Source organism: Odocoileus virginianus, unplaced genomic scaffold (genome assembly GCF_023699985.2).
Source record: "Odocoileus virginianus isolate 20LAN1187 ecotype Illinois unplaced genomic scaffold, Ovbor_1.2 Unplaced_Contig_8, whole genome shotgun sequence".
NCBI classification, from domain to species: domain Eukaryota; kingdom Metazoa; phylum Chordata; class Mammalia; order Artiodactyla; family Cervidae; genus Odocoileus; species Odocoileus virginianus.
Genome location: NW_027224325.1, coordinates 962,963 through 974,988, shown reverse-complemented (window position 1 = coordinate 974,988; position 12,026 = coordinate 962,963). Strand labels below are relative to the sequence as shown.

At 40.9% G+C, this 12,026-nt stretch overlaps 1 protein-coding gene across 1 annotated transcript; it reads right to left on the bottom strand.

The window, feature by feature from the left end:
• Positions 1–2,295: 2,295 nt before the first annotated feature.
• Positions 2,296–8,983, bottom strand: BCL2L15 (BCL2 like 15). The gene is made up of 4 exons (XM_020908068.2): positions 8,627–8,983; positions 8,198–8,319; positions 5,128–5,352; positions 2,296–4,225 (listed from the first exon to the last, which is right to left on the bottom strand). The coding sequence occupies exons 1-4, from the start codon at positions 8,751–8,753 to the stop codon at positions 4,208–4,210; spliced, it is 492 nt and encodes a 163-aa protein (XP_020763727.1). The 5' UTR covers positions 8,754–8,983; the 3' UTR covers positions 2,296–4,207.
• Between the last annotated feature and the right edge of the window lie 3,043 nt (positions 8,984–12,026).

The following is a 12,026-nucleotide window of genomic DNA, read 5'->3' as shown; positions in this document are numbered from 1 at the left end:
TCAGGCTTTATTTGATGGGAAATGGGAAAACACTGATTAAAAAAAAAAACTTTATTGAGGTAGTACTGACATATGATAAACTACACATTTCAAAGTGTAGATTTGATAAGTTTTGGTATGTGTACACACTCATGAAACCATGAATACATCCAATTACCTTCTACTGAAAGATTTCAAGAGAATGGTAATCAAAGCAATGCTTTGGGAAAATGATTCTTAGTTTTTAAATAGTAAGTGCTCCCATCTGATACATTTTTAAAGGAATTTTTATTTTATTTTTTAATTATTTGTTTTTGGTGTGCTGGGTCTTCGTTGCTACACAGGCTTTCTCTAGTTGCAGCAAGTGAGTGCTACTCCCTAGTTGTGGTACATAAGCTTCTCACCGCAGTGGCTTCTCTTGTTGTGGAGCACACGCTCTAGAATGTGGGCTCAGTAGTTGTGGCACATGGGCTTAGTTGCCCTGCAGTGTGTGGAGTCTTCCTGGACCAGGGATGGAATCCATGTCTTCTGCACTGGCAGGCAGATTCTTAACCACTGCACCACCAGGGAAGTCCTGATACATTTTATTAAAGTTTTAAAATCTTGTTCAGTGGCATGTGAAATTTCAAAATGAATTATACCATATCCAAAAAGGGACAAAAAAAAAAATAAGTCACAGCTTTGGCCAACTTGGTGGTAATATATGGGACAGACTGGAATGGGTCAAGCTTGCAACAGGATGATCAATTGAAAGCATAACTAGGTTTTATCAGTAGTCCCAGCAGGTGGTAATAAATTCTTGTAGGAAGAATCAGGACAAAATAGGAAGGAATAGTGAGAAAGACTAACCAGTGGCATAGAACTGGAAAGAGGGAGAAGGGAAAAATGACTGAGGCTTTGAGTTAGTTGGATGGCAATCTGAGAAAGTGTGGGGATAAGAAAGGTCGATAGAAATAAAGAGTTAGAGTTTGTGGGTATGGATTTAGGAAGAAGGAAAATAAGTCAGATTTAGGAATCACATTGAGGTGAAATGTAAAATAAGACTGGTTTGCCTTTGTGGGAGGCAGAATTAATGAAGAGAAAAAAGTCAAGCTAGAACTTTATGAATTTCAAATCACAGGGTCTCCAAATTGTTCAAGCAGTGCTTAACATATTCCAGGCATTAGGCTAAACCCTTCACAAAGTGTATTTATCATTTATCCCTCACAATAATCCTATCGTGGGAACACAGGCACAAAGGAGTTGGATTACTTGCCCGATGTCACATGGTTTGTCTACGGTGAAATCAAGTTGTTAAAATCAGACACTCTAAATGCATTCATGATTTCTGGGCTACAGTATCTCTTTCATGCAGCCCAAATCACTTCAGCTCTCCTAGGACAGACGGTGGCCTAGCAACAAACACAACACCCAGGCCAGAGCTGCCTTATCTATTTGCCTAGCACCATATCCTCTGTCTCAAGGCATTACAGAACAGGGGAACTCCTTGGTGGTCCAGTGGTTAGGACCCTGCGCTTTCACTGCTGTGGCCCTGTTGGGGAACTAAGGCCCTACAAGCTGTGTGGCATGGCCCCCAAGAAAGATACTATAGTATACTTGGAGCTAGATTCACATTCTGATGTTTTGTGGGCAACATAGAACAAAAAAGGGAGCTGTCATGGCTAAGAGGGGGAAGAATAAAAAGAGGGCATTGCTGACCTCTAATACTTATCATTCAATTTATTTTTTTCCATTTTTATTGAGATATAATATTGTGTAAATTTAAGGCATACAATGCAATGATTTGATATTTATCTTTGTAAAATGATCACCATAATAAAGTTAGTTAACAAACCTATCACCTTACATAGCTACAATTTGTGTGTGTGTGTCGAGAATTTAAAAAATCTGCTCCATTAGATTCAAATATATATTATAGTATTGTTAACCATGTGCTTCCCTGGTGACTCAGCAGTAAAGAATCCGTCTGCAATGCAGGAAACATGAGTTCATACTCTGGATCAGGAAGATCCCCTGGAGGAGAAAATGGCAACCTATTCTGGTATTCTTGCCTGGGAAATCCTACAGAGAGAGAAGCCTACAGTCCATGTGGTTGCAAAACAGTTGGACACGACTGGTGACTGAACAAGATTGTTAACTATAGTCAACATGCTATACATTTCATCCGCAGAACTTTTCATCTCATAGAAGTTTGTGCCCTTTGACCACCTTCACCTATTTTCTCTACCCCAATCGCCAATCTCTGCCCTTGGCAACCACCAATCTGCTTCCTGTTGCTGTATCATTCAATTTAGATTGCACTTGCTGAGAATTAGATCAAATGCACAGAGAGAATTTTATTTCATGAACAGCACAGCGTTAGTCAAAGTGAAAATAATGATTTCACCTAAGAGGTCAAATACCACAAAACTCACCATGTTGGGTTTATAGTAATGTAAGGGACAAAGAAATACATAAAGTATCTGAAGTTGGTAGCAAGAAAAGCTAATTTCTACTAAAAAGAAACGTGAAATCTCATTTCTGGATTGCCAACCTAATTTATAGAAAAATAGAGGAAATAGCATAACTTGAAAAAGTCAAAATATATTAGCAGCACTATATGTTTATGTCTGTACATCTGGAGGAGCCAGATAGCTGGCTGGTTAAAGGGAGGGGATGTGGTTAGCTTTGTTAAACTTAAGCCAAAGTCATTAACGCCTCGCTTAAACAGTAGTGCTTTTCTTCTTGATGTTTAGGTAAGTCATCTAGTTTCTGGAGCTTAGAGATGAAGAAGTCTCTACTTGGTGACTATCTATTAATCCATGAGATTATTAAGAACTGTTATGTGATACACAGACCATAGAAACCATATGTTTTACTTCCAATCACTTCCAATTGCTTGTGGCAGGACCAAGGAAATACACACCTCTATCAAATACTCAGGAGTCCCGGAGTTCACTGATTTGCCAAAGGTTTTAGAGAAAGTGTGGACTATGCAAGAACTAACAAACACTCAAACTAAATTCTGAAAAAAAGAGTCATCCTATCTACGGTTTCTTTTGGAATTATCAGGATTGCAGCAGAGTTTAAATTACTCAAGGAGAAATGGTCATGGAGCTCTAGAGCAGAGGTCTGAAAACTTAAAGGGCCAGACAGTAGATATTTTAGGTTTTACAGGACAGGCTATATGGTGTCTGCCATAACTCAACTCTACAGTCGCAATGCTACAACAGCCATAGGTAATATGTAAACAAGTGAGTGTAGTTGCATTCCAAAAAAAACTTTCTTTAAAAAAAAAAAAAAAGCTGTGGGCTGATTTGGTCTGTGGGCTGTAATTCCCCAACCCTTGCTCAAACGTGATGGTTCTCAAAATTTGTATGCACATCAGAATCACCAGTGGGACCAATTAAAAGGTAGGATCCTAGGCCCCAGCCTACCCCTACCAAAACAGAATCTCTAGGGATGCAGCCTGGAAATCAGCAACGTATACAGTTCACAAGTGGTAAGTGAACCGCACTTTGAGAAACACTGTGGCATGTACACAGCTAGCTTCATCTAAGCTAGGATGGCCCTACAGTCCCAGAAGGGGGCCAGCACTTCCTGTATTCTGTAGTGATAGAAATTCAGTGAGTGCTCTATTGCTCTTTGGCCTTTCTAATAGAAAAGCAGATGAACAGACTGCTATTTTCTTGATTCCAGCCTTGACAATACATAAAATAATTTGGCTCCAGTGAAATTAACATGACATTTATGTTATGAATTTAAAAGAAAATCCTCAACTTAAAATAACAAGATTTTCTAAACCAAAGATCTCCCTGGAATGCTTTAGACTGAAAAATTAGTAGACAAGATGCCTTATCGGAGGATGGCGCTAAATCTGATAGAATGGTTCACTGTGGGCTCCCTTTTCCCCACACTATCTCCAGCAACCTGCCCTGTTGCCTGGAACTCCACTTCTAAAGTCATTACTTTGCATCTGGAGGTATTTGTTGCACTAAAAATCTCATTAAAACTACTGCGTCACTGTGGAAGCCCCCTCATGTAAAAACAGTATAAAAATCTCTGTAGACCTCTGGGAGATGCTCCTAACTTTAACAATCAGTAGAAAAGAGATTATTCAGCTAAATTCAGTGCTGTCCAAGAGAAAGAGCATTTTAATTTGGTTGTTTCTTGATTTTAATCAGCAGAGGTAATCATCCAATCAGGCAAAGAAGTCCTGTTCAGGCTGGGAAACAGCTCCATCTCTTCTTCAGCCCTCCAGATTTTCCTAGGAAAGACAATGAATATCCTACAGTCAAAGGGATGGTCTTCAGGAATTCCCTTAAGAAACCAGAAGGACCTGCAGACACTTCAAGGGAAGGCAGCTCCTACTAAGGGTTTTGCTCATCCTGGAAATGAAGACACATGCTCCTCAGAGCAGATGCTCTAAGGCACAGGCTTAGAACGCCGCCTGTCGTTACCACTACAGCAGATGTCACTGTTCTTGGTTAGACAATAGCAAGATGATTCTGAACTTCCTCAACACACACCCAAAAGATGTGAGGGGAAGAAGACCCAGAAACTCACCGAGGGGTAGAGCAAAGTCAGACTGACGTCACAACCTCTCCATAAATAAAACCATAGATGATTGTGTGAAGGAAGCAGAAATTAGTTTGACAAAGTTAGCAGTCAATATTTTAGGCAACCTGCCTCTGGGGCTTCCCTGGTAGCTCAGCGGTAAAGAATCTGCCTGCAATGCAGGAGACAATGCAAGAGATGCAGCTTCGATTTCTGGGTCAGGAAGACCCTCCGGAGAAGGGCATGGCAATCCACTTCAGTATTCTTGTCTGGAGAATCCCATGGACAGAGAAGCCTGGTAGGCTACAGTCCATAGGGTCGCAAAGAGTTGGACATGACTGAAGCGACTTAGCATGCATGCATGCATGCACACACGCATACTTTGGGGTCCAAGACCTGCTGGCTGAGCTTCTGACTGCTCCCCTTTTCCATGGCAAAAAAACCCTCAAATAATCCTGTCATTTTCAGCAAAGCTGGAGGGCCTGTTTTCCTGCATGGTTTCCAACTGACAGAAAGAACCATGAACTGGAGTCTCAGGCATTAATATAAAAATATATATTAATATAAAAACAATGCCAATGTCCAGCAAAGCCAGGAGTCCAAAATACTTACCCATCCTCCCTGGCCCTGGATGTATTCTCGGATGGCAGTGTTGCCATTGATCATATTCGTCAGGGGCCTCGCCACCTGTCTTGCCACCTCAGGAGCCATGCTGGCCACACGTTCAAGAAGTTTCACTGACACTGCCAGAAAGGCTCTCTCGTAAGCCAAACTGGAATCTTGGGCACACCAGGCATTGCTGAGCGATTTTACTGTGTTCTGAAGTACAGTTCCTGCCTGGGGAAAGACAGAGGATCTATCAGTGGAGTATTACTAAACAGGTACAGGAGGCTACAGTTGCAGGAATCCAGTAAAGCAAGTGTTTCACAAAGAATAGCAAGGACACATTGGTTGTATCTAAGGTAATCTTTTTTTTTCCTTGATCACATTTTCAATTAAGTAAATTTATTTTGAGATAATATTTTTTCAAATTTTTTATTTTGTATTGGGGTATAGCTGATTAACAATGTTGTGATAGTTTCAGGTGAACAGCGAAGAGACTCAGCCGTATATATACATGTATCCATTCTTCCCCCAACTCCCCTCCTATCCATAAGGTAATCTGAAGGAGTAAATGGATAAACTTTTCTTATTTTATTATTTTTTAATTTATTGCAATGGGTATTAGGAAGAAAAAACACAAGTAGCCCATCAAACCCACAATTTGCTCAGGATGAACAAAATGATTAAAGTAAAAAAAAAAGATTTGAAAGAAAAATCCTAAGTACAGGACAGTAGAGCTAGTCAAATTTTGAATGTCTGGCTGAAATGACTGAAGTCTGGGAAACTCTAAAGTAAAAAATAGATTAAGCTTTTCCTCTTCCTTTATCCTTCCCCAAAAGTTTGATCCAAAAGCCATTATTTGGGGCCAGTGAAAGTGAAAGTTGCTCAGTCATGTCCAACTCTTTGGGATCCCATGGACTATACAGTCCATGGAATTCTCCAGGTCAGAATACTGGAGTGGGTAGCCTTTTCCTTCTCCAGGGGATCTTCCCAACCCAGGGATCAAATCTAGGTCTCCCACATTGCAGGTGGATTCTTTACCAGCTGAGCCACAAGGGAAGCCCTAGGTGGGGCCAATAAAGATTTCTGTGGTGTGGCATAGAGGGCCCATGGTTGTCAGAACAGGGAGTTAGAACCCAAAGAAGCTGAGAAGGGCATCCACAGTGAGAATGCCTATATCCTGGTTTCCAAATTTCATTCTCTGTACAAAGAAATCAGAGTTCCCTGGAGAATGGCTAATTTCAGGTTGCGGTTTGGAAAATACAAGATCTTCTGTAAAAGAAATTAAAGTAGTACTCAGAGAATGATAGGGACATGCCAAAATCACAGTCCAGATTGAAAGGACTCCTACCGGTAGAATCTGGGGCAATTTGGGCATACAAATTAATGATAGCAATAGATTATAACCCATTGAATAAAGTAGGAATTCATGAGTCCACATTGAAATAAATAATAAGGTCAAAATGTGAAAAGGCAGTTAATTTTATGGTGACAGAGAGAAACCAGAAAAATTTGGTGGCGAGCATGCTGTGGTGTATACAGAAATGGAATTATGTGATACACATGAAACTTAGACTTCCCTGGGGGCTCAGAGAGTAAAGAATCTGCCTGCAATGCAGGAGACCTGGGTTTGATCCCTGGGTTGGGATCCCCTGGAGAAGGGAATGGCAACCCACTCCAGTATTCTTGCCTGGAGAATCCCCATGGACAGAGGAGCCTGGTGGGCTATAGTCCATGGGGTCACAAAGAGTCAGACACGACTGAGTGACTAAGCACACACACAGTTTCCTTATCTGCTTAAATGGATATTAAGTCAGAAAACTGAGGACCGATCAGCAGTCCCCAACTTTTTTGGCACCATGGGCCAGTTTCGTGGAAGACTATTTTTCCACAGACTAGGGGTGGGGGGATGGTTTCAGGATGATTCAAGCACATTACATTTATTGTGTACTTTATTTCTATTATTGTTACATCAGCTCCACCTCAGATCATCAGGCATTAGATCTTACAGGTTGGGGTCACCTGGCCTATAGGTTCTACAATCTAAGTTGTGTGAATACAGCAAGTGGACAAAATTGGGTTAGATGTTTGCTCTCACAATGTTATACATACACGGGGAGAAGCTGCACTACAATTGTTTCTATGATGCCTCATAGAGTAGTGTAAGGATTAAATGAGATAATAAGTGTAAAACATTTAGAGTATTGTCTGACACATGGTAATGAGTTAATACTAGCTGTCATTATTGATATTAATCAGCAACATCTTCTAAAACATGGTCTATGGTATTTATATCCAATACAGAATCCAAGAATCAGGACTCTGATGAAAAACCAGATACACCTAAGTGGGCTGCTGTAAGTACTTATTCCCCATTGCATCAGACTTGTCAAATGCCTGTCCTTCCTATATATAATTTTATTGCTGGATCCTGAGGGGAAAAAAGATGTCCACTACCAACAAAATAAAGGCTTCCCTTGTGACTGAGCTGGTAAAAAAATCCGCCTGCAATTCAGGAGACCTGGGTTCGATCCCTGGGTTGGGAAGATCCCCTTGGAGAAGGGAAAGGCTACCCATTCCAGTATTCTGACCTGGAGAATTCCATGGACTGTATAGTCTGTGGGGTCACAAAGAGTCCAGGGACATGACTGAGCGACTTTCACTTTCACCAGCAAAATATTTTAAAAGGTGCTAAAAGAATAGAATGTTTTACTAAGAATAAAGTGCTATATATATATATATATACACACACATATACATATATATAGAGAGTATATATATATTTACACACACACACACTCTATGCCATAAAGCACAGCTCTGATGAAAAACAATCAGAAACAGTCAGAAGGCTGATGAGCCTGTGCCCAAAGCTTTTCACCTCAATACCACCTTGTCTTTGATTAACTGCTAAAGACTTGGAATTGAAGAACTCCTGCTATATTTCCTTGGATGCAATAAGCCCTCAAATCTTTCATAGAACATTTGCAGTCACAGTTGTATAGGCGTAGTAAGAGAACAGTGTCTGAAATAGAATAAACAAGAAGCCAAAAATAGAAAGAAGTAGTGGAAAGTTAACCTGTCCCCGAATGGTTTCTGCGATGACATTTTTGGCAGAAGCTTCCAATTCTCCATTGAATTTGTCACCCAGCATCCGAAGGCGACCCGCAATGATGGCCACATCAAAAGAGGAAACCTCCCCTAAAACAGATGGGGCACAGTCACATTTATCACAATGCCTGAAGCGATGGCAAGCCCCAGGGACCTGGGCATTGAAGAAAGTTCTCTAGACTTTTAAACAATCCAGTCCTCATCCTCCCAAGAAAATCTTTAATATAGTGTCAACACCAATAGACAAAAAATTCTCCCTTCACTGAGAATCTCTTTCCCTGCTACAAGGACTCCAGATATTGAAAACTTAGTTTGCCTTTTGAGACTTCAAAGGAAATAAGCAGATTCAGATTCTCTTACTGACCTGCAATTACCACCTCAGGCCCAGAAGCCTTACCTGAATCTGTTCTGTCTTCACTTTGTAAGGTCCGGTTACCAACCTGCCAAGCAGGGCCTAAGAAGTCAGCGAGGAGAGAATCCACTATGCATTCTGTTTGCTCCTCAAAAGTTTGGGGGCTCTTCATTTTAGATGTATGTTTGCAGTCAAGTTTTGCTTTCCTACAGAACAAGCAATTCAGTTCAGCAGGAAGTCAGAAACTCTGGTAAACCAGATGTGTCCTCACGTAAAGTTACTTAACGGGAAGTGGAGTCTTTTCTTCCACCTGTCCTCAAAGCAGCTGCTCAGAAAGGGGGAGACTTCTGTAGAGCTCACCCACACACAGCTGGAGAGGTTTGTTGAAGACTTTCAGTTCCCTATCTGAGAGCCACACCCGAGCCAGGGTTAATGGATAACTTATACTAGTGAGATAGCCAATCTAGAACTGAAATAGAGACAAGGAAGAGCCTCTTGGGTAATATCACTAAGAAACTTCCTGTTGGGTTCTGGGTATGGTGGATTTAAAGAAAGAAGTTTTTGAGGTTATATTACACAAACACTCAACTCCTGACTATGGCATTCATTTGCCACAATGGCACATTGATTATTTACTGAGTACCTGTGTGTAAGGAACTGCACATACTTGGCATATAAATAATCCAGAAAAATGACACAGATATAGTTCCTATCCTCATGGGGCTCACACTTGGACATAAATGACAGATTTAAATAACTAATCACATAATTTCTTGTGCTTATTAAGATACAGTGTGTTATTATAGTGTGTAGTAAGGAAACAAACCAAAATAAAGAAGGCTTCCTTTATGTTGTAACATCTGAGAGGAGCTCTGAAGGACAAGTAAGGACTCATTAGGCAAAGAGTAGGAGTAAAACCACTCCAGATGGAGGGAATAGGACATATAAAAGCTGAGGAGATGAATAAAAATTTGGGCATTTGAGGAATTGTAAATGGGAATAATATAAAGTATTTCACAGGGAAATAGTGAGGATTAAATGAGATAATGTTCTGTGGAAGGATCAAGCAGTATCTGAAATATGTGTGTGTGTTAGTCGCTCAGTCACATCCAACTCTTTGCGACCCTATGGACTGCAGTCATCCAGGCTCCTCTGTCCATGGGATTCTCCAGGCAAGAATACTGGAGTGGGTGGCCATTCCCTTCTCTAGGGGATATCCTTGACCCAGGGAAACCTGGGTCTCCTGCTTTACAGGTAATTCTTTACTGTCTGAGCCATCAGGGAAATCCATCTGAAATATAGCAAGAGTTAAATGTCTTCCTTTTAGCCCAAGGTCTAATCACCGGGATGAAAGGAATCTGGGATCTACTCTCTAATAGAATTAACTGGGGTCTTCTAACAGGGCTGGACTCCATCAGTGTTTTACAGGTTCTCAGGACTGGACACTTATTTTTAGTGGTTGCCTTCTTAATGGAGCTACACCTAGATTCTGGGTGTCTCAGAAGCAGCACTCAAACCTATCAACTTTTCCAGGGTATTCTGACCTGGTGAACCAGTAGGATGACATTCAAGCATAAACACTAAGTTAATTGTTGAAAGTGGAATTTCTAGCTTGCAAAATAATCAGAGCCAATCTTCTGCTTTCTATTCCATTCTTAAAAAAAAAAAAAAAAAAAGGTCATACGTTCCTTTGGGACTAGGACTAGGAGTTATATAGCTAAAGGGTCATTTTTATTTGTCATTATCACCAAGGCTAAAAGCAGTGTCTAAGTAGCTTTCAGACCTCTAATGTCAGAAGATTCTGCAAAGATAATTCTAGGCCAATGTCCTTTCACACTAGAGCTAGCCACTGACAAGTTAAGGACTCCAACAAATACATTTATGACATACTCCCAAAATAATACACAAAAACAAAAAAAAATTGTAAGATACAATCCAGCTGGTGTTAAATAGCCTCCCCAAGGTAAGTGGCATCAGTAAGTGGTAGAACAGAAATTTAAAACCAAGTATGTCTTACTATCAATAGTAAACCTTTCTCCATAATAATGAACCACCTTCCTCATTTCACTACTGGTATACTTATGGGCAAATACCATCTTGGGAATCTAATCTTTGCATAATCTTATCTATGCTTTGCATTAGTTTGTACAGTCAATGGTGTGAGGCTAGAGAACCACAGTATATCTTTCATGAGCAATGTGGGGTAAAATTTCCTCCTTTGTTTAGTTCTCTCTGGGCCTTCCCCACCCAACCATCCCTTCCCCTCCCTGCCCGCAGCCCACATACTCTTCACTCGTGTAGTTCAAATATTGTTCTCTTAATTATTACTGAAAAATGAGGCCAGAACTTTTTCACTTTCACTTGCTTCTCTTGCTGCTCTGGTCATAATAATTTATATCTTTTCCCCAAAGCCTCATCTCATTATATCACTGGCTCAAAATCCAGGATCTTGTCATCTGCACCAGGCCTGCATGTGAACGAGGATCCTGGGGTACAGCTCCTCTCAATGTGATGACCTGTAACTAAGAAAATAAGTTCTTTGTCTCCTCACCCCCAAACACTCAATCTATGAAAAAGTGATAGAATAATTGTAACAGAACTCCAGTTCAAAAAGGAAGAGGGAATGGAGGCATCTAACAGTTGCTGGTCCATAGCCATAAAATGATCATCAGGAACTATGTAAATGATTGCTTCTGTAATGTTCCAAAGCACCACAGTCATTGGTGGGCCCTCATTATATGTGTTACCAACTAAGACATTAGAAGGCCATTTTTCTAAAAGCACAGTATCAACTACCTTCATAGATTTTAAAGATAAGCATCTGCCTATATCATCAAACCAATATATCTACAGAGACTAGAGAGTGCTCCTAGGGAGGAGGAATATTAAATAATTAACTTCATTTTATGAAAAGTAAAAGTGTTAGTCGCTCAGTCATGTCCAACTCTTTGTGACCCCATGGACTATAGCCCACCAGGCTCCTCTGTTCGTGGAATTCTCCAGGCAAGAATACTGGAGTGGGTTGTCATTCCCTTCTCCAGGGGATCTTCCTGACCCAGGGGTTGAACCCAGGCCTCCTGCACACCAGGCAGATTCTTTACCATCTAAGCCACCAGGGAAGCTTTAATCATTTTGCTTGTAAATGAGTAAAATCAGGCAATAGTTAAAAGAAATCAGTTCTTCATTGAGATGATTTTAAAACTGTTGCTGCTGTTGTTCAGTCACTCTTTCATGTCCGACTCTTTGCGACCCCATGGACTGCAGCATGCCAGGCCTCCCTGTCCATCACCAACTCCCAGAGCTTGCTCAAACTCATGTCCATTGAGTCAGTGATGCCATCCAACCATCTCATCCTCTGTCATCCCCTTCTCCTCCCGCCTTCAGTCTTTCCCAGCATCAGGGTCTTTTCCAATGAGTCAGCTCTTCACATCAGGTGGCCAAAGTA

What these genes read in the sequence shown, in the direction of transcription:
- BCL2L15 (XM_020908068.2), bottom strand. Translation starts at nt 8,753, where the DNA reads ATGAAGAGCCCCCAAACTTTTGAGGAGCAAACAGAATGCATAGTGGAT. An exon ending in TGAAGACAGAACAGATTCAG is followed by an intron (nt 8,320 to 8,626) that starts GTAAGGCTTCTG and finishes CATCTGTTTTAG; the next exon opens with GGGAGGTTTCCTCTTTTGAT. An exon ending in CAGAAACCATTCGGGGACAG is followed by an intron (nt 5,353 to 8,197) that starts GTTAACTTTCCA and finishes GTCTTTCCCCAG; the next exon opens with GCAGGAACTGTACTTCAGAA.